General features: G+C 44.6%; 1 protein-coding gene across 1 annotated transcript; it reads right to left on the bottom strand.

The window, feature by feature from the left end:
• Nucleotides 1–3,402: 3,402 nt before the first annotated feature.
• On the bottom strand, nucleotides 3,403–6,734 carry LOC139230214 (probable G-protein coupled receptor 139). Its single transcript, XM_070862052.1, has 2 exons — nucleotides 6,665–6,734; nucleotides 3,403–4,298 (listed from the first exon to the last, which is right to left on the bottom strand). The coding sequence occupies exons 1-2, from the start codon at nucleotides 6,732–6,734 to the stop codon at nucleotides 3,403–3,405; spliced, it is 966 nt and encodes a 321-aa protein (XP_070718153.1).
• Nucleotides 6,735–23,522: the final 16,788 nt, after the last annotated feature.

Below are 23,522 nucleotides of genomic sequence, written 5' to 3'. Positions count from 1 at the left end.
GGGATACTCCCTGTCTAAATCACTCGCGCCCTCTGTTGCTTACATTGTTCAGTTTATTATTGTTACATGATGATTGTCTGTACAGTTCTTAAAACATTATCTAATGTTAATAAAGGGTTTCGATTGAATCTTTGAAATCAAATGAGACGTTGAGCGATGATGTAATTATCCAATATTTGTCTGCTTAAGCAGTTATTTGTTGTTAAAGTCATAATAACTCATCATTTTCAAAGAAGCAATGATAATCGCTGACTTCAGAATCTGCAGAGAGATTTCCGAGTCAGTTCATTTCACATCATGGCCAACAACCGAAGAGCTGCCAGATCCTGGGATCCTCCCACTCCAACCCATGGGCTCAGAGACTTCCTCCTCCTCCCCCCCGCCAGAAATCACATTCCAGTCCCGATTACTCCCAGGCTGTATGTTCTGCCTCTGCGATGCTTCCAAAGAAATGCTTCACCAGGGGCTGATTCTTGCAATACCCAATTCCCAGTGCGGCCTAAACCGAACCCCCCCACCTCCCATCACTCAGTGTTAATTCACCTCAGACCCGCTGCTGCAGCGCTGCAGAACCCGCGGCAAGTACTTTGTGCTTCAGAATCTCAGCACACCTACTGCACAACTGCTGCCATTTAATCCTGGACCCGAGATCCGAATCACTATACCTAAATATCGTGTCCCGGCATTACTGAACGTCAGAACGCTGCCATCATTGGCCAGTGTCTAAGCTCACCCATTGCCCTATGGATCTGAATAGCAGGGGAAGCCCAGAATGTCATGTAATAGAAAATAACTTACTCAGTCATCTTAAATCAGGGGCCGTGCCAGAATTGAATTAGTTCTTATTGAGAATACCCCATTTGTAGCTTCAAATAGCACAGCCGGGGTTTTCAACGTGAGCGCTCCCGACTTCTCTTCACCATTTATTCAATTTAATTGAAGAGGAAACCAGACTGGCGAATTCGGAAAAACAAAGCTCCGGGCACATGCTTCACTGAGTGTGAGCAATTCGACGGGAGATTCCTGTGTGTACATATCATTTCTATTGAAGTACATCTCTTATAGTCGAGGGATGGAATTGATTAATTTTAATTTTGGGCGATTGTGTAAAATGAACGATACCGAATTCGCTCCCTTTGTGTACCGCGCCTGATTGCTCTTTCCATTGAAATCAATGGAAGGGGAAATTGGGCGGGACGCATAATGGACGTGCAATTCCATAAGGCGCCTTTTGTACTATTTCCCAAAGTTAAACGTATCATTGTGCTTTTTAAAAATTTGGCGAATCCTTTATTTGAGCCAGGGGTCGGTTATTCGTATTTTTCAAATCATCCATGAACTTACTAAATTATATTAACCAACCAGAACTAAGCTGCGATGCTAATATTTGGCTCCGAAATAAAATTACAAGACTATCTACAAATGCATCGAAATCCCCACTAAACTGTTTAATTTAAAGTTTCAGAATAAATTGTGCTGCCTGTCCGGTTATTACATTAGGAAACTTTGAGTTCTCTAATTGTTATTTATTTGCTGGTGGTAATTAATGTCTGCACATCAATCACATCAAAACAAGTAAATAATATTATTACACCGACAGCAGGGGTAGTGAGGCAGTCAATACTGCTGAAGATATATATTAACTGAATATAAGCGGCTTATTCGGAACTCCAACTTTTGCAAGAACAGGACAGTATATGTCTTCTATCTGTTATTACTGGCTGTCCTATTTTCGGAGCGAAGCAACACTGTGTTTCAGTTTTAGGGACACGAGATATTCTGCTTTCAAAATGAGGTCCTGTTAAAATCTGAGAAAAAGCTTAAGCTCAGTGCCAGTTAAAGTCATTTGAACAAACAGATTAAGACGAGCCATATTTGCTCCTACTAATTATGGACCAGGACATTTCACGTTCAAAAATTAAACTTTAGAATATCATTATGATCACATTTTTAAATAAAATATTTTGAAATCTGCATTCCTAAAGGAAGCTGAGTTCATTCCATTATAGTTTCACAGATTGCATTAGAAATAACTGCATATTAGCAGTAGATAAGCACAACCTCTATTTTAGGTGCGTTATATTTTGTCTTTGTTGATTTATATTTTTTATAATATCAATATAAGGAGGCTCCGTGGTGCATGTTAGATCAAAGAGCGTTCACAGATACACGCAGAAAGTTGTATAAAGCTGAGCTGCTCCGCTGTTATGGTGAGATGTTGGATTTCAGATCAACAGGCTATGGGCGGAGGAGAAGGAGACAGGCTCTGGCCTGATTTATACCGGGTGCGGGGAAGATAAAGGTGGATAACCATCTCAGTAACCGTTCGGAAGGGCTATGGGAATTCATGGTCGTCAAATTTTAAGGAGTTGGAGGGCAAACAATAGACTTCACGCCGACTGTGTAGCCGTAATTTGGAGTGGGACCCTGTAACACCCCTCCAGTCAATGGGAAGTAGCCCTGCCTGAAGCCAAGTTATTTTAGAAATATGGCACAGTCCCCTAATGACCGTCACCTTTTTGGATATTTCATCATTTGGTCAACGATGAATTTTAGTGTGGATCATATTAAAATGATGATGTACATTCAGATTGTTCCCAAAGGGTTTACGATTCTCACAGCAGCTGTTGCTGGGATTGGGAGAGGGTGTTGGGCGGATGGCGGGAAGAGCTGCTAGATTTGAATATGAAAGTTAGATTGTCCACTTTGTGCAACTTGAATGGTATTTTCATAAACATTCCAAAATTCCTTTCCAAACTTGTTTCCGAAATCTACACCCTCAGATGGAACTGACGCCGCTGACCCCAGTCAGGGCAACTATTTTAGGCATTGCAATCTGTCTCAACGCCCTTCGATTATTTTGGGAAACCTTCACTGCTTCCTTCTCCGAATTGATATTAGCGATGATTCCTAAAGTGTGTATGTTGGGAACGTCTGATAGGATTTGTTTGCTGTGATTCAGTAACAAAACTAGATTTTTTTGCGTGTTATAATTTGCATGATTTGAAATAGGAAGGGAAAATATGACTCTGGTTTGACATAGAATCACACAGAATACTCAGCACAGGAATAGGCCATTCGGTCCAACCAGTCCTCGCCGACATTAATGCTCCACTCACGCCTCCTCTCATCCTTCCTCATCTCAGTCTATCAGCAGATGCGGATCTGAAATATCTTATTTGTTTGTTCATATCTGGCATCACTTATCTTAAACTATCGGCAAAAGTTGATAATATCCCAAGCATATTTTATCACCTACAATATGACATCTAATATGGGAAACAGATGGCAGCTTCCATTTCCTTTAGAGATTCCTATTTGTTTATGTTAGTTGAACAATTACTGCCCGTTTCCAATGGATGTCGTTCCACTTTAGTTTGTGGATCATTTAACTTTTTTGATTTAATTATTAATGAAAGCCAGAGGATGCCTGATCACATTCTTCAATTCCTCTCTGAACTTGCTCTGGGACACTGCATAAATAAACGTATTTGTGCAAGAACTCAAACACCTCAGCATATACCCGGATAGTTCCGCAATGGTGAAAGAGTCTTTATAATTTACATTCATCAATTGAGTATCTGTAAATTGCACACATATAAAAACGATAAAAGTTACCATCCATAATAGTATAAAATTGTAAGATAACGTGAACAGTAAAATGATGGATTTCTTTCGGTTCTCCATCTCTGGATCAGTGTGATTCTGAACATTGCTGTTTGCTTGGAGACCCCTCCTCACTCTATTGGCCAGTACAATGTGCCTGCAGGTCAGTGCATTGAGCAGCAGGATCAAAACAAATGGGGCAAATGGGGTTAAAATTGTTTCAAACCACAAATACGCTTGCCATAAGGGTGAGGTGTAGAAGTTTGATTTTACACAGCAGGACCATGGTTCATTGTGAATTATTTCCCGAGGTTCAAATACAAAGTAGATTGGAACATTTTCTAAAACGCTTAAGAAACACACCACTGCTATCACCACAGCTGCAGTTTTTTCGGTGCAATATTTTGTTCGCAACGTTTGGTTACAAATAGCGATACATCGATCAAAGGTGAAAGCCACCGTTAGCCAGACAGAGCAGTCAATAAAAGAATAACACAGGGTGAGATTGAGACTACAAATCGGGGAATAGTTTAGGAATGAATTTGGGAAATAAGCATCGTTAATCTCATACAGAATCACTTCATTAATCAGGACCATTAGATCAGCCGCTGCCATGGCCACCAGGTAACGGGTGATGCATTTGGAGAGACCGCACTTTCCACGGGAGAGAATGACGATTGTCACCAAATTAGCTGCAAAAAGGTGAACATTAAATTACTAGCTCTCGTTACTCTGAGAGGAGGATCAGTCGATAATTATTTGAATAAAATTCATGGCAAGTTTTTTTATAACTCAAATCTCTCTAATTTTCCCAATCTGACGGAGAAACCTCATAATTGAGAAAACTTGCATTTCTTTATGGATACACATCACTAACTTATTTTTAGTTACTTCAGAAAAAAGAATGCTGCAGTGACTGACATAGTTGGATTTTTAACTTTCCAGCGGACCAAAAATGGGCTTTTCTGAATGTTGGCCGCAATTCAAGTCGCCTCATTTTAATTTCCTCGTTTGTCCTCATTGCAAATATTCCCAATTATGATGCATTGTAGGACTCAGCGTGATAACAGTATTCTGCTTGCCATATCCTGTCGTTTAATCTTCTGGAGGCAGGTGAGGATTCCAACATGGTGTCCTTGCCATGCTTATCTTCAGCAAATGACCAATCAAGGTAGATTGCTCAGTGATACATTGTTTCATGTGGACAATATACTGACAAACAATGCTGTTTGCATTGTGCCACAACTATGTACGGCCAGAATTGTTTACTTCACAGTAGACGCATAATGACGATGGTGTGTGGGGCCTGAGCATGGGCAGAGGGAATTTTGGAGATATATCCATTATTATTGGAAATGTGGACGCCGGTTTGCCTCAGATGCAAACATTTAAAGCGCATTTCAAGTTTAGTTGAATAATAACGTGCAACGGTTATGTACATCAAGCGGTGAGCGGGACTCTTGAAGGAATGACTGTGCTTTTCTCACATGACCAGGATTGTCTTGGGTGGTAATGCCCGTTGCCTGCCCACTCAATGTCAAGTTACTTCGACCAATGGAGCTGACTGTCGGGAGGGGGGTATAACAGGCAGCCCCTGCCATTCCGCCCAAGAATGTCCACCCCCAGATAGCTGCTGCTGCATGAGTAACCCTTCTTAAATATTCTCTCAACAATTATCCTGAATATATTTTATGCTGTGTATTGGAATCTAAGTGAAATTATTGTCAGAAGCAAAACACTGTGTGTAGAAAATCTGAAATAATTGCAGAAAATGCTTGAAATACTCAACAAGTCAGGCAGGTTCTGGGGAGAGAGGAACAGAATTAATGTTTCAGCTCGACAACGCTTCCAGAGAATAATTATTGTTCCCCACTTAACGATATAAAACGGTTCTTTGGCGTTCAGCCTGAGATGAATATTGCAAAAAGCAATGGATTTTGTCTCAAATCCAAATCTCTGCCAAGATTGGAAACGTAAGCTGTGCGCACTGCAGTTTGTGCAAACATAACATTGGAAATCCCTGTGACGGTCCGGACATCCTAGTTAATGATTATATCCCAATTTATCTACCGTTAATCTGTGCTTGATGTGTGACACGTTCTTCACTTTGCCCCCGTTTTCGTAAAGAATTAACGTTTAAATAAACTCCCAACAGAGGATAAAAGTGTATTATTGATTTGAATTATTTAACTCTTGTTTTATCAAACTGGCCGATAGGACCCGCAACAAAATTAATTTTCAATAGCAAAATACGGCAGATGCTGGAATCTGAAATAAAAACAGGAAATTCTGGGAATAGTCACCACGTCAGGCAGCATCTGTGGGCAGATAAACAGAGTTAACGTTTCAGGTCTGTGACCTTTGTCACAACTGGAGAAATTACAAAATGTAACAGATTTTAAACAAGTGTCGGGGCTGAGGAAAGAGCAAAAGGAAAGGTCTGTGATACTGTGCAAGGCAAGGGAGATTACATGACAAAAGGTATGCAATACAAAGCAAAAGGAGGCGCTAATGGAAGAAGTAATGAAACAAAAGATAAGTCTAGAAGAGGTATAAATGGGAATGGCAAACACATTAACAGCTCCCTTGTAAAAATGTAGGGGAAGAGGCTGTAGTGTGAAGTTGTTGAGCTCAATGTTGTGAGTGCGGGAGAATCTCTTCTATTTCTCCTGGATTCACAATATATAACAATATATTCCTTTTCCTTTTCTTGAACAATCTCAGGGAATCCATTCAGGAATTGCTGTTTTGGCCACCCCATCCGATACAAATAATTGTCCCAGCAGCAGAACTACAAGAATGTCTATCACGGCCAAGGCATCTCCACTAAATAGCTGAATTTAAATAGTCAGAGCAAACTGAGCTTCCTCTCAGGTTGTTACATTAACAATATGACAGAACCTTGGAGCCATTTGAGTTGTTTCTTTGATGCCGGTAATTATAGTCTGCAAATAAAATACATCAACACAAACAGATCATATCATTACACCGCCAGCAGGAGCAGTGACATAGTGAAGCACTGTTAAAGATGAGCATTAACTGATTATAAGCGGCTTACCAGGAAGACCAATTATTGCAAGAATCGGATAGTAAATGTTTTCTATCTGTATGATTACCGGCTGTCCCATATTCGGAGAGAAGCGAGTTGCCAGTTAGTGCTGTGGACAGGCAGAAATTCTGCTTTCAAAATAAGCTCGTATTTATACCTAAGGGAAACCTCGTGACACATGAGCATTGCACAATAATTGGGATTGTTTACAGTCACTCGAACAAACAGATTTAAACGAGTCTATTCACTCATACTGATCATGGATATTTTGCAATGGTTTTGTCCATTGAAAGATTAAGGACTCTAGAAAATTACTTGCATCATACGTTCAAAACAAAATATTGCGACATCTCCATTTCCACAGTCATGCTACAAGACTCCTGAAGCTGAGGATATTTATTTATAGATTCATGCGAGGCATTTGATGGAACAATTGTGCATAATTGTGATGGAATAGCTTTTTTTAGATCTTAGTTCCATCAATAATTTTCTCTATCTTTAATCTATATTATATCATCATAGGTACTCCCTCGGAATCGAGGATGACTTGCTTCCACACTAAAAATGAGTTCTCAGGGGCCTCAAAAGTCCAATGCGGGACCTACAGTCTCTGTCACAGTTGGGGCAGATGGTGGTTGAAGAATGGGTGGGTCTGGTGCCTGGGTTGCTGTGCACTCCTTCCGCTGTTGATGCTTGGCTTCAGTTTACTCTCGGCGAAGAGGCTCGTGGTGTTCAGCGCCTTCTTGGGTGATTTTCCACCACTTTGGGAGATCTTGGGCCAGGGATTCCCAGATGTTGGGGTGGGAATGTTACATTTTTTCAGGGAGGCTTTGAGGGTGTCCTTGAAACATTTTCGCTGCCCACCTGGCGCTCGCTTGTCATGTCAGAGTCCGAGTAGAGCACTTGTTTTGAGAGTCTCTTGTCAGGCATGGGGACTATGTGGCCTGTCCAATGAGCTAATCAAATGTAGTCAGTGTTTCGATGCTGAGGATGTTGGCATGAGTGAGAACACTGACGTTGGTGTGCCTATCCTGCCAATGGATTTGCAGGATCTTGCAGAGGTAGCGCTGGTGGTACTTCTCCAGTGTTTTGAGGTGCCTGCTCTACGTAGTCCATGTGTCGGAGCCATGTAGGAGAGTGGGTATCACGACTGCTCTGTAGACGATGAGCTTGGTGCCGGGTTTGTGGTCCTGGTCTTCAAACATTCTCTTCCTCAGGCGACAAAGACTCAATGGGCACACAGAAGGCGGTGTTGGACCTCGTTGTCGATGTCTGCCCTTGTTAACAGTACGCCCCCAAGGTATGGAAAATGGTCCACATTGTCCAAGGCCTTGTCGAGACTTTTGTAACTGGGGGACAGTGCTGTGTGGCGGGGGCAGGTTGGTAAATGACCTTTCTCTTACGGATGTTTCGTGTAAGGCCGGATGCTTTCGTACACCTCAGTGAAGGTGTTGACGCTGGCTTGGAGTTCGGCCTCCGAGTGTGCGCAGACACAAGCGTCATCTGCATACTGTAATTCGATGATGGACGATGGGACGACTTTGGATCTGGCCTGGAGGCGGTGGAGGCTGTACACATTCCTGTTTGTCCTGCAATTTAGCTCCACTCCAGCGGGGAGCTTGCTGAGGGTGAGACGGAGCATTGCAGCAAGGAAGATCGAGAAAAGCATTGGTGTGGTGACACAACCCTGCTTAACCCCGGTCTGAATGTGCAATGGGTCTGTGATGGATTTATTGGTCTGGATCACGGCATACATGTCATCGTGGAGCAGGTGGAGGATGGTGACAAACCTTTGAGGGCAGCTGAAGCTGAGAAAGACACTCCATAATCCCTCATGGTTGAGTTTCGAAGGCTTTTGTGATGTCAAAGAAGGCCATGTTCAAGGGATTGTGCTGTTCCCTGCATTTCTGTTGTATCTGCTGTGCGGTGAAGATCATGTCCATTGTGCCCCTTACTGGGCGGATCTGCATTGCGACTCTGGGATGAGCTCTACAGCCATCGGAAGAAGGTGATTCAAGAGGATTCATGTGATGACTTTCCTAGTGGTCGACAGCTGGGAGATTCCTCTATAGTTATTGTAGTCGGACTTCTCAGCTTTCTTGAAAATGGGCACGATTACAGCGTCTCTGAGATCTCCGAGCATGATCTCCTCCTCCCAGATAAGAGAGATGAGGTCAGGTATCTACGCCAGGAGTGCTTCTCTGCCATGTTCTGCTGCTTCGGCGGGGATTCCATCTGCTCCTGATGCTTTATTGTTCTTCAGTTGTCAGATGGCCTTTTCAACTTTGTGGTTGTGCTGCGATGGTGGCAGGGGGCATGCTGTGGGATAGAATCGAGGACAATCACATCGAAGACAGAGATTCGGTTGAGGAGATCCTCGCAGTGATCCTTCAATCGGGCACTAACTGAATCTCAGTCCTTCATGAGCACCTCTCCATTCTTGACCCGTAATGGAGTAGCGCGTTGGGTGTTTGGGCTGTAGGTCGTCTTGACTGCGCTGAGGGATCCTCGCCTGTCATGGCTTTCGGCTAGCTGCTGGATTTCTTGAACATTCTCCACCCGCCATCTGTTCTTTAGTTCACGGGTTTTCTGTTGGACCTCAGTCTTCAGGCACCTGTAGAGCTGCTTTCTTGCCTTCGTGTTGTGTTGTTGCTTCCAGTCCAACAATGCCTTGCGCTTGTGGCATGTTAAATCCTGGATCTCCTGGTTGTTTTCGTCAAACCAGTCTTGGTGTTTACTGGCCAAATGATCGAGTGTCACTTCGCAGTGCTAATTCTGGAAGCCTCGAATTTAGACCAGGTGCTGTGGACACTCTGCATTTCTGCATCACACTGCGAGTCGTCAGGTTGGTAGCGAGGAACTGGAAGAATATGGCTTTCTAAGCAGGATGTTTGAGTGCTCAGGCGTTGATTTTTCCTGTAGCATTGTTTCTGTTGCCGTCGCTGTTTTGGGGCAATGTTGATGGTAAAAATAGAGTTAATTAGGCAGTGGGCTGTCCAGGAATCGTCAGCTCCTGTTATGACGCATGTGATGTGCACGTGTTTGTGGTCCCTCGTATGGACAATGATGTAATCTAGCAGATGCCAGTGCTTGGAACGAGGGTGCTGCCATGATGGTATATATTTGTTCTTCTGATGGACCAGGGTATTAGTTATGATGAGGCCATATTCGAGGCATTTTGTCGGGAGGAGGGTGCCGTTGGATTTGGCTTTCCCTACTCCCTCTCTGCCGATCACACCTCCCCAGAAGTCAGTGTCCTTTCCACCTCTGGCGTCACCAAGGAGGATCAGCATGTTGCCCGTTGGAACTCGGGACAGGAATTGTTCAAGGCTGGAGTAGAATTCCTCGTTGGTCTCGTCTCCAGCTTCCAGTGTTGGGGCGTATGTGTTGAAGACTGTAGTGCACTGGTTCCGGGCTTGGGTGAGCTGAGGAGTCATGAGGCATTCTGGGAGTCTCTGAGACGGCCCACTAGCTCGTTTTTTATGGCGAAGTCAAACCGACAGAGGTGGCGATCTTCTTCTGCTTTGCCTTTCCAGAAGAAGGTGTAGTCATCACCTTGTTCTTTGAGCTGGACTTTCCCTGCCCACCCGGTCCTGCTTAGGTCAGTGATGTCAATGTTGAAGCGCCCAAGTTCCCAGGCAATGATTGTGGTGCAGCATTCCGGTCTGTTGCTGTTAGGTTTGTCTATGCGGATCCTAATATTCCGGGTCCCAAACTTCATTTTAAAGTGTGGAAGATGCCTGTGCATGAATTATTTTAATGTGGGGTGGCTGTTGTACACCAGCTACCACATGCGCTTGACAGAGCATGGTCTTGGTCCAGTGGCAAGGTGATCCAAGACGACTGGAGACCAGGCTCTGCTGTACAGGCCTACTTCATATAGACACATGAGCTGCTCCTGGGCCACGACCCGCTGCTGGTCTACGCTGCATCAATCCTGGGCCGACCTCACTGCTCACCGCTTCTGACCTCTGGGCCTCCAATCTCCGGGCTTCCCACTGCCCTCCGGGTTTTCGCCGTCCTCTGACCTCCCGCTGTCCTCCGACCTCCCGCTGCCCTCCGACCTTCGGGGTCCCACTGTCCTCCGACCTCACGCTGCCTCCGACCTCCAGGGTCCTGCTGTCCTCTGACCTCCCGCTGCCCTCCGACCTTTGGGATCCCGCTGTCGTCCGCCCACTGGGCTCTCGCTATTCTTCCAATCTCCCGCTGCCCTCCGACCCCCGGGGTCCCGCTGTCCTCCACCCTCTGATCTCTCACTGTCCTCCGACCTCCCGCTGCCCTCCGACCTCCCGCTGCCCTCTCGCTGTCCTCTGACCTCCCGCTGTTCTGCGCCCTTTGGGCTCCCACTGCCCTCCGACCTCCCGCTGCCCTCCGATCTCCCACTGTCCTCCGATCTGTTCTGGGCCCCGACCCCGCCGCTGGGCTCAACCTCACACCAAGAGACCAACCAATCGGCTACCTGGGATGCCGTGACGTCTGGCTTGTCACCCGCTTTGCATTTGTCGCACTCTCAAGCTGGCTCACACTGCTCCCTGTGGTGGCTGGCTCCTGCCATCAGTGCGTTGGGGCTCTCCTACTTTATAGCTCCTGCTCCGCTGTTGGTTCCCCTCAGGTCAGCTCCTGCTGACCCGCGTGCTAGGTCCAGGGGCTCTCTTCCTTTATAGCTCTCGCTCCGCTCCTGCTCCGCTGCTGTTTCCCCTCAGGTCGGCTCTTGCCGACGGTGCACTGTTCCTGGAGTTCTCCTCCTTTATAGCTCCCGCTCCGCTCCTGCTCCGCTGCTGTTTGCACCGGTCGGCTCCTGTAATATATAACTATATATAGCTTATAGTAAGGGCCTCAATGCTACAGGCTAGATCGAAGAGCATTCAGATACACACAGAAAGTGATATAGTGAGTTGTATACAGCTGACCAGCCCCACAGGAAGGAAACAGGTTAAGATTTCTAGAAGTATTAACAGACCTTGCGCGGAGCTAAGCGAGGGATTAATAGTTAGATAGACATTTGTCCCCATCGAATGAATAAACCCTCTACAACGCTTAGCCGCACATGATAATGACATTTCTTTTAAATTGCATTATTCCACAGTAGTAATGAAGTTAACTGTGCAGATAATAAGAAGAACATAAGAAATAGGAGCAGGAGTAGGCCATTGGGTCCCTCGGGTCTACTCCGCCATTCAATAAGATCATGGTTAATCTGGTCATGGATTCAGCTCCACTTCCCTGCCTGTCATCAGTATGTGTAAAAATATTCATCATGTAATATTTATGGGGTATTCTTTGTACTTGTCCGTGCTTTTGTTTCAAAATTAATAAAGCAGAAAACTAACCATTTGCGTGTTGAGGAGGGTATCCTGGTTGGAATGTGAATCCACATGAATTGACATTCGGTGATTTTAATCTGTCTGCTTGGTGAACAATTAAAGCATCTCTTATTGGAAGGGGCAAGTATTTAAAGACATTAAAACAATGCCTCATCAATTCTGAACTCTGCCAGCTTTCCACGTTGTTGAATTTAAGGGATTCACTGTTTGCTGAAGGTATCGACTACACGCATCACATCTCAGGTTTTTCATGACTTTCGTTCTGACTGTAGATCTGAAATGCTGGGCACAAACGGAAAAGAAAACAACGGTTGGGCCAGTGCAGAAGCGGAAAATGGCATCTCTTGTAGACTCTGGTTTAAATCCAGAGAGGGAAAGTGAGTGGCATGCGTGTCTAGGAGCACCAGTAGGCAGTCTGCACAAGTTTATGATATGGTAGCATCGTGGCTATGTTACTGGAATAGTAATTCAGACCCTTGGTCTCATGATCGAGGGACGTGAGGTCAAAACCCACCACGGCAGCTGGGGAATTTAAATGCAGTTAACTAAATAAATCTGGAATAAAAGCTTGTATCAGTAATGGCGACAATGAAACTATCTTATTTTCAGAAAAACACATCTGGTTCAATAATGTCCTTTTCATTTCGACCCATATGGCCGCATTTGATGATCCCTCTAATATATCATCCCTCCTCACCGCTGTAATAGTGTATTTAATCAGTACTGCGATGCCCCCCACCCCCTTTTACCCCCCTCTCTGTCTTGTCTAAAAATCCTGTAACCAGAAATATTTTTCTGCCAAATCTGTCCCTCTTTCAGCCATATTTCTGTAATGGCTATAATATCATACTCACAAATATGTACCTGTGCTCTTAGCTCATCCGCCTTATTCGCTATACTCCTTGCATTAAATTATGTATCATTTAGCACAGGAAGACATCCTGCTTACTACTTATTAAGCCCTGTTTCCTCTGTCTTACAGATTCGCCTCAGCCCCCTCAGGCGGCTCAGGCGACCCCTGGATATACACCACAGCATTGTTAGGGGGCCGGTACTGTGAGATGTTGATGGATACAGATGTGGCTGTATTGATAACCGACCAATTTTACCAAGTACTAATAAGAAAATTTACATAACTGCGGTAGGAGGAAAACCAGTTAAGGCAAGAAGGAGTAGGTCACAATTGTTGGAGTTGGGAGGAATTCTAATACCCATCCACTTCTGGGTGTGTCCGAACAATGAGGGAACAGTATCGTGGATTGATATATTACGAGAAGTGGGAGCTATAATTGACCCAGGGCGGGCTAGGTCATGTGGCGGAGTGGCCGATGAACCAGAAAACACGGTCACGGACCGAGAGCTGTAGCTCAACATATCGCCTGGGTGGCTTCCCCCACCCCTATAACCCAGGACTGGACGGTTCAGGGCATCTTTGGGCTTGTGTGTTCCCAATTTCCAGATGTATGGGAGCGGTACAAACAGGATTGAGGGAGGGTCAATATGACAACCGTTGTGGTCGAGAGGACAAACCACATAAACAATATCCTATTAAACCAGAGGCAAGATCAGCTGTGCAGGCAATAGTTCAGGAATTACTGAAGAAAGATATATTAAAAAAGGCCACTTCAACAATGAACTCCCAGTATGGCCGGCTAGGACTCTTGGCACCTTACGATAGATTATACAGCGCTAAATAAATGCAGCCCGAGACTGCACCCAATTGTAGCGAGCCCGGCCACAATTTTCAATGGTTTAAGCATAGAACATAATTGTCTTACAATATTAGATGTCTCTAATGGATTTGGAGCTTGCGTTCACTGTGGCAGACCAGCAGTATACATGGACTCGGCTGCTGCAGAGGTTCCACAATAGTCCTGCTATATTCCACCAAGCAATGGCCTGAGCCTTGGCTAGCGGGAGTACATTGCTTCAGTACATAAAAGCAAAATAATTTGGAGCAGGTGTGGGCCATTTGGCCCCTCGATCCTGCTCCACCATTTAATAAGATCATGTCTGATCTGATCTTGGGCTCAGTTCCACTTCCCTGCCCGCTCCCCATAATCCTTCACTCCCTTATCGCTCAAATATTTGTCTATCTCCACCTTAAATATATTCAATGACCGCGCCTCCACTGCTTTCTGGGGCAGAGAATTCCTCAGATTTACGACTCTCTGAGAGGGGAAATTCCTCCTCATCACACTTACCCTTATTCTTAGACTATGCCCCGTTTAACATCTTAATGATAATACCACAAGCGCACAAGAATGAGACGAATGCAGGGGGATATAAATTTGAATCTCTGGGCGTGGTCTAACGAGTAGGGACACATGGGTATACTGTACCAGACACCAATAATAACCTCCTTATGACCACTGTTGAGTGCTGCACCGAATCGCAGCATTACATAGTGTGTTAGTGCAATACCTATCGATAATAATTCTGCAGTGGTCGTAACAGTCAAGCCTCCAGAAGGTGCTTCCAGGGCAGTACAAGCATCTCCGACCAAGAGGTGTCTTCTGTCTGAAAAACAATACTACCTCCACGGAGGATTGAAATGTGTGAATAATTATACTTTCTGTCTCCAAATCTCAGACTCCACCACCTGGCAGGTGGAGCCCTCACCGGCCAGATCTTTAGCCCATGGTGGGATGATGAGCTGGATATGGATGACACACCAGAGAAGATCGGTCGGGCAGCGGTAGAGAAGGCCCTGACCACAACAGTGAGATATATCTGACAAAGTCAGTAGATCATCGCTACGGGGCGGGTTCAGGTAGGGATGTCCAAAGGAACGGCCAAGGCAGTGGAGGACTCCGCAACGGATAGGTTGAAATTGCACCGTTGATCAGGCCGAATGCAGTATAATTGGTGCGAGATATGGAGAATGGCAGCCACCGTCGCCTCAGTGCTGGTCCTGATTATCAGTCTGTGCATCTGTTGCTACCAAGGACTGATGGTGTCATGAGCGGTGCAGACGGTAATGATTTCAAACAAAGGGTACACTCCAGTTTCGCAGGGCCCCAAATACTCCTTTCAGGTGAAACAGTGATTTATTTGTACTTGATTCAATTTAGTATACTGTATTCACTGCTCACGATGTGGTCTCCTCTACATTGGGGAGATGAAAGTGTAGATTGGGTAACGCATTGCTGAGCACCGCCGTTCAGTCCGCAAGTGTGACCCTGAGCTTCCTCTAGCCTGTCACTTTAATTCTCCGTTCCACTCCCATTCTGATCTCTCTGTCTTCAGTCTCCGACACTGTTCCAACGAAGCTCAACGAAAGCTTGAGGAACAGCACATCATCTTTCGTTTAGGTACTTTACAGCCTTCTGGACTCAACATAGAGTTCAAAACTTTTAGAGCGTAACCACTACCAATCATTGGCTGCCTTTTCTTTCCCAATCACCCTCACCTCTCCCCCCTCCCCCCCTCACAGCCTGTTTCTTTCTTTCCTTTTTTCTCCTTGTATCTAATGGCAGTTGGTCATTATCCCGTTATTCACACCCTATCTAGACTAATTATTTTCTAACTCCTGGCATTACCAATTGAATTTGTGCCATCATCTCTTTTGTCTCCCTAATCTCTCCTGCCATCCACCCTATCACAAACCGTCCCTTTAGTTCTTTCTTCCCCTCCCCCTTTCAGTGCTTGTTAATAATCTGTTCTGTCCGAACACTCTCCAGTTCTGACGTAGGGTCATCGACCCGAAACGTTAACTCTGCTTTCTCTCTACTGATGCTGCATGACCTGCTGAGATTTCTGGCATTTTCTGTTTTTACCCCAGTGTCCATAGTCACAGGACCGCTCCAAGAGAAGACGGTACCAATGAATCCATATGTCATACAGATCTGTCCTACATATGGTTTCAGGCCCAGTCAATGTCACCAGGGCATCAGGGAAACTGTAAGAGAACCTTGAAATTTATGAATTCAACATCCGCAGGAGTCCAGTAGAATTCCTGGAGAATTTCATGCGTGGAGAATTCGGGGCAAGGTGTGTCCCACGTGGATCAGGCAAGGTCTGATCAGGGGGGCCAACCGGAGGAGCTGATGTGGCAACTTCGAATTGATGGAGGAGGATGCCCATCAGAGAAGGCCTTAGCGGCTAAGTTCATGGCACCATCGGTGGCTCTGCTGTACAGGAGGGCAGGAAAACGAGTGGAAGAGCTGTAGTGGTAGTGGATGCTATTGTAAGGGGAATAGATAGGCGTTTCTATGACCGCAATCAAGACTTCAGGATGGTATGTTGCCTCCCTGGTGCAAGAATAAGGATGTCTCAGAGCACCTGCAGGGCATTCTGGAGAGGGAGGGTGAATAGCCAGTTGTCGTGGGATATATAGCTATCAAAGATACAGGTAAAGAACGGGATGAGATCCTACAAGCTGAATTTAGTGAGCTAGGAGTTCAATTAAAAAGTAGGGCCTCAAAGGTAGTAATCTCAGGATTGCTACCAGTGCCACATGCGAGTCAAAGTAACAATAGCAGGATAGTTAAGATGAGTACGTGGCTTGAGGAATGGTGCAAGAGGGAGGGATTCAAATTCCTGGGTTGTTGGAACTAGTTCTGGGGGAGGTGGGACCAGTACAAACCGGATGTTCTGCACCTGAGCAGGACTGGAACCGATGTCCTGGGAGAGTGTTTGCTAGTGCTTTTGGGGAGGGTTTAAAATAATATGACAGGGGGATTGCAATCTATGCAGGGAGGAAGAGGGAAGGAAAATGGGGGCAGAAGCAAAAAGTAGAAAGGAAATAAGGAAAAGTGGAGGGCAGAGAAATCAAAGGCAAAAATCAAAAAGGGCCACATTACAATATAAATATAAAATGACAAATAATGTTAAGAAAACAAGCCTGAAGGCTCTTTGTCTCAATGCGAGGAGCATTCGTAATAAGGTGGATGAATTAACTATGCAGATAGCTGTTAACAGATATGATGCAATTCGGATTATGGAAACATGGCTCCAGGGTGACCAAGGCTGGAAACTCAACATCCAGGAGTATTCAATATTCAGGAAGGATAGACAAAAATAAAAAGAAAGTGGGGTAGTGTTGCTGGTTAAAGAGGTGATTAATGCAATAGTGAGGAAGGAATTAGCTTGGATGATGTGGAATCTGTATGGGTAGAGCTGTGAAAAACCAAATGGCAGAAAACGCGAGTGGGAGTTGTGTACAGACCACCAAACAGTAGTAATGATGTTGGGAATGGCATCAAACTGGAAATTAGGGATGCGTGCAATAAAGGTACAGCAGTTATCATGGGTGACTGTAATCTACATATAAATTAGGCTAACCAACCTGGTAGCAATGTGGTGGAGGAGGATTTCCGGGAGTGTATAAGGGATGGTTTTCTGGACCAATATGTCGAGAAACCAACTAGAGAGCTGGCCATCCTAAAATGAGTCTTGTGTAATGAGAGAGGATAAATTAGCAATCTTGTTGTGCGAGGCCACTTGGGGAAGAATGACCATAATATGGTAGAATTCTTCATTAAAATGGAGAGTGACACAATTAATTCAGAGATGAGGGTCCTGAACTTAAAGAAAGGTAACTTCGATGGTATGAGACGTGAATTGGCTAGGATAAACTGGCGAATGATATTTAAAGGTTGACAGTGGATAGGCAATGGCAGACATTTAAAGATCACATGGATGAACTTCAACAATTGTCTGGCGTAAAATAAAAAAGGGGAAGGTGGCTCAACCATGGCTAACAAAGGAAATTAGTGACAGTGTTAAATCCGAAAAAGAGGCATATCAATTGGCCAGAAAAAGCAGCAAACCTGAGGACTGGGAGAAATTTAGAATTCAGCAGAGGAGGACTAAGGGTCTAATTAGGAGGAGGAAAATAAAGTATGAGAGGAAGCTTGCAGGAAACATAAAAACTGACTGCAAATGCTTCTGTAGATATGTGAAGAGAAAACGATTAGTGAAGACAAATGCAGGTTCCTTGCAGTCAGAATGAATTGAATTTATAATGGAGAACAATGAAATGGCAGACCAATTGAACAAATACTTTGGTTCTGTCTTCACTAAGGATGACACAAATAACCTTCCAGAAATACTAGGGGAATGAGGGTCTAGCGAGAAGCAGGAACTGAAGGAAATTCTAATGAGACAGGAAATTGTGTTCGGGAAATTGATGGGATTGAGGGCCGATAAGTCCCTCAATCCCATCATAGTCTGCATCCCAGAGTACTTAAGGAAGTGGCCCTAGAAATAGTGGATGCATTGGTGGTCATTTTCCAACATTCTATAGATTCTGGATCAGTTCCTATGGATTGGAGGTTAGCTAATGTAACCCCACTATTTAAAAAAAAATGAGGAAGATAGAAAACAGGTAATTATACACTGGTTAGCCTGACATCGGTGGTGGAGAAAATGTTGGAATCAATTATTAAAGATGTAATAGCAGCACATTTGGAAAGCAGTGACAGGATCTGTCCAATTTATCATGGATTTATGAAAGGGAAATAATGCTCGACAAATCTTCTAGACCTTTTTGACGATGTAACTAGTAGAGTGGACAACGTAGAACCAGTGAGTGTGGTGTATTTGGATTTTCAAAAGGCTTTTGACAAGGTCCCACACAAGAGATTAGTGTGCAAAGTTAAAGCACATGGTATTGGGGTAAAGCATTGACGTGGATAGAAAACTGGTTGCAGACAGGAAGCAAAGAGTAGGAATAAACGGGTCCTTTTCAGAATGGCAAGCAGTGACTAGCGGAGTACCGCAAGGTTCAGTGCTGGGACTCCAGCTATTTACATTATACATTAATGATTTAGAGAAAGGAATTGAATGTATTAATTCCAACTTTGCAGATGACACTAAGCTGGGTGGCGGTGTGAGCTGTGAGGATAATGCAAAGAGGCTGGAGGCTGATTTGGACAGGTTAGGTGACTGGGCAAGTGCATGGCAGATTCAGTATAATGTGGATAAATGTGAGGTTATCCACTTTGGTGGCAAAAATAGGAAGGCGGAATATTGGTTGAATGGTGACAGATTAGGAAAAGGAGAGGTGCAACGCGACCTGGGTGTCATGGTACATCAGTCATTGAAAGTTGGCATGCAGGTACAGCAGGCGGTGAAGAAGGCAAATGGCATGTTGGCCTTCATAGCGAAAGGATTTGCATATGGGAGCAGGGAGGTCTTACTGCAGTTGTACAGGGCCTTGATGAGGCCACACATGAATATTGTGTACAGTTTTGGTCTCCTTATCTGAGGAAGGACATTCTTGCTATTGAGGGCGTGCAGCGAAAGTTCACCAGACTGATTCCCGGGATGGCAGGACTGACACATGAAGAAAGACTGGATCGACTAGGCTTATATTCATTGCAATTTAGAAGAATGAGAGGGGATCTTATAGAAACATTTAACATTCTGACGGGATTGGACAGGTTAGATGCAGAAAGAATGTTCCCGATGTTAGGGAAATCCAGAACCAGGAGTCACAGTCTAAGAATAAGGGGTAAGCCATTTAGGACCGAGATGAGGAGACACTTCTTCTCTCAGAGAATTGTGAACCTGTGGAATTCTCTACCGCAGAAATTTTTGAAGCCAGTTCATTAGATATATTCAAAAGGGAGTTAGATGTGGCCCTTACGGCTAAAGGGATCAAGGGGTATGAAGAGAAAGCTGGAATGTGGTACTGAAGTTGCATGACGAGTCATGATCATATTGATTGGTGGTGCAGGCTCGAAGGGCCGAATGGCCTACTCCTGCACCTATTTTCTTTGTTTCTATATTTCCAATGCAGCACAGACGACAGCGACACAATGTCTGAATGCTGTAATGCAGTCTCTGCTTGGTAGCATCAGATCTCAGGCTGCTCTTATGCAATCTCAGCTTGATGCCACGCGAGCTCTGACTACAGCCATCGTGGCTGGGCGGCGGCGATTTGGCATGTGATATTAGATACACCTCACCCCGCCGATACTGCCTTAGCGCCCCGTTAGCGCCACCTGCTGTTGCTAATGGGAGGTACTAATGGGACGGAATTTCCCCCCAGAAGTTAGCCAATTTCACAAGTTATTACTTTCCTTTGATGTAATTCAAGCAATAAATGATGTGACGCGAATTGATAAATAGTAATGTGTCCTCAGGATTTCCACTTTTGCGTGGCACATTTAGTGAATAATTTAAGTGATGGAAAAATGAGCATAACTTATTGCTCGTTTTTTTGTTTGAATTACTGTTGATGACCATGATCATTATTTCTTCACTCTCTCACTTGAAACCAAATTCGTGATAAATATGATTATCTCCCGGGGGAAGTACGTACGGTCTCTCCAAATGCATCACTATTTACCTGGTGGCTGATCTACTCATCCTGATCTTTGACGTGTTGCTGTATCAGATGAATTAAATTTATGTGCTGCATTCATTCCTGGACTACCCTCCGGTCTGCAGTCTGAATGTGTTTCTGATTTTTGCTTCTAATGAATGTGCGATCTGGTTAACTGTCAATTTCATCTTTGATCGATTTGTCACCATTTGTCGCCACACAATAAGATCCAACATTGCACAAAAAAACTGCGGCAGTGGTTGTAGCAATGATATGGGGCTGAGCATCTAATTTACTTTAGAACCCCACTTACTTTACTTTAGAACCTCAGGTAATCAATAACAACATACCGTGGTTCTGCGATGTGAAATCCAGCCTCTACACTGTACCTATATGGGTCATATCCTTATGGCTTGATGCAACTTTAATGCCTTTGTTTCTGTTTCGTTTGATTCCAATATTCAATGGTCTGATCATCAAGCACATTCTGCTGACAAGTAGACTGAGGAGGATCTCTAGAGCAGCGACAGTGACCCAGAAATGGAAAACCACAGAAAATCCATCGTTTTACTGCTGGTCATATCTGGTAGTTTTGTACTGTTATGGATGGTAACTTGTATTCATTATGTATGTGTCAAATTATGGATATTCTTGGTGGCAGATTTGAGGTCCTGGTCTTCAAACACTTTCTTCCTCAGGCGACCGAAGGCTGTATCCCATGCAACTCACTAGCCTTTCACAAAAACATTGTAGCCCATTCAACTACCCGCGTTTTCACATAAACGATGTATCCCCACCAGCTCCCCACACTTTCAGACACTGTACCCCATTCAACACCCACCCTTTCACAGACATTGTACCCTACCCAAGCCCCCAAAGACACTAATACACATCATACCCCATCCAACTTCCCACCCTTTCACACACACACTGTACTCCAACCAACACCCCACCTACCACACACACTGTACCCCATCCAACTCCACAACCTTTCACACACACACTCTACCCCATCCAAATCACCACCTATTCACATACACACTGTACCCCATCCAACAGGGCCTTGATGAGGCCACACATGAATATTGTGTACAGTTTTGGTCTCCTTATCTGAGGAAGGACATTCTTGCTATTGAGGGCGTGCAGCGAAAGTTCACCAGACTGATTCCCGGGATGGCAGGACTGACACATGAAGAAAGACTGGATCGACTAGGCTTATATTCATTGCAATTTAGAAGAATGAGAGGGGATCTTATAGAAACATTTAACACTCTGACGGGATTGGACAGGTTAGATGCAGAAAGAATGTTCCCGATGTTAGGGAAATCCAGAACCAGGAGTCACAGTCTAAGAATAAGGGGTAAGCCATTTAGGACCGAGATGAGGAGACACTTCTTCTCTCAGAGAATTGTGAACCTATGGAATTCTCTACCGCAGAAATTTTTGAAGCCAGTTCATTAGATATATTCAAAAGGGAGTTAGATGTGGCCCTTACGGCTAAAGGGATCAAGGGGTATGAAGAGAAAGCTGGAATGTGGTACTGAAGTTGCATGACGAGTCATGATCATATTGATTGGTGGTGCAGGCTCGAAGGGCCGAATGGCCTACTCCTGCACCTATTTTCTTTGTTTCTATATTTCCAATGCAGCACAGACGACAGCGACACAATGTCTGAATGCTGTAATGCAGTCTCTGCTTGGTAGCATCAGATCTCAGGCTGCTCTTATGCAATCTCAGCTTGATGCCACGCGAGCTCTGACTACAGCCATCGTGGCTGGGCGGCGGCGATTTGGCATGTGATATTAGATACACCTCACCTCGCCGATACTGCCTTAGCGCCCCGTTAGCGCCACCTGCTGTTGCTAATGGGAGGCACTAATGGGACGGAATTTCCCCCCAGAAGTTAGCCAATTTCACAAGTTATTACTTTCCTTTGATGTAATTCAAGCAATAAATGATGTGACGCGAATTGATAAATAGTAATGTGTCCTCAGGATTTCCACTTTTGCGTGGCACATTTAGTGAATAATTTAAGTGATGGAAAAATGAGCATAACTTATTGCTCGTTTTTTTGTTTGAATTACTGTTGATGACCATGATCATTATTTCTTCACTCTTTCACTTGAAACCAACTTCGTGATAAATATGATTATCTCCCGGGGGAAGTACGTACGGTCTCTCCAAATGCATCACTATTTACCTGGTGGCTGATCTACTCATCCTGATCTTTGACGTGTTGCTGTATCAGATGAATTAAATTTATGTGCTGCATTCATTCCTGGACTACCCTCCGGTTTGCAGTCTGAATGTGTTTCTGATTTTTGCTTCTAATGAATGTGCGATCTGGTTAACTGTCAATTTCATCTTTGATTGATTTGTCACCATTTGTCGCCACACAATAAGATCCAACATTGCACAAAAAAACTGCGGCAGTGGTTGTAGCAATGATATGGGGCTGAGCATCTAATTTACTTTAGAACCCCACTTACTTTACTTTAGAACCTCAGGTAATCAATAACAACATACCGTGCTTCTGCGATGTGAAATCCAGCCTCTACACTGTACCTATATGGGTCATATCCTTATGGCTTGATGCAACTTTAATGCCTTTGTTTCCGTTTCGTTTGATTCCAATATTCAATGGTCTGATCATCAAGCACATTCTGCTGACAAGTAGACTGAGGAGGATCTCTAGAGCAGCGACAGTGACCCAGAAATGGAAAACCATCGAAAATCCATCGTTTTACTGCTGGTCATATCTGGTAGTTTTGTACTGTTATGGATGGTAACTTGTATTCATTATGTATGTGTCAAATTATGGATATTCTTGGTGGCAGATTTGAGGTCCTGGTCTTCAAACACTTTCTTCCTCAGGCGACCGAAGGCTGTATCCCATCCAACTCACTAGCCTTTCACAAAAACATTGTAGCCCATTCAACTACCCGCGTTTTCACATAAACGATGTATCCCCACCAGCTCCCCACACTTTCAGACACTGTACCCCATTCAATACCCACCCTTTCACAGACATTGTACCCTACCCAAGCCCCCAAAGACTCTAATACACATCATACCCCATCCAACTTCCCACCCTTTCACACACACACTGTACTCCAACCAACACCCCACCTACCACACACACTGTACCCCATCCAACTCCACAACCTTTCACACACACACTCTACCCCATCCAAATCACCACCTATTCACATACACACTGTACCCCATCCAACTCCCCACCCTTTCACACACACACTGTATCCCATCC

The sequence above is a fragment of the Pristiophorus japonicus genome, chromosome 19, assembly GCF_044704955.1.
Source record: "Pristiophorus japonicus isolate sPriJap1 chromosome 19, sPriJap1.hap1, whole genome shotgun sequence".
In the NCBI taxonomy this organism is placed as follows: domain Eukaryota; kingdom Metazoa; phylum Chordata; class Chondrichthyes; family Pristiophoridae; genus Pristiophorus; species Pristiophorus japonicus.
This window is presented reverse-complemented; position numbering and strand designations above follow the sequence as displayed.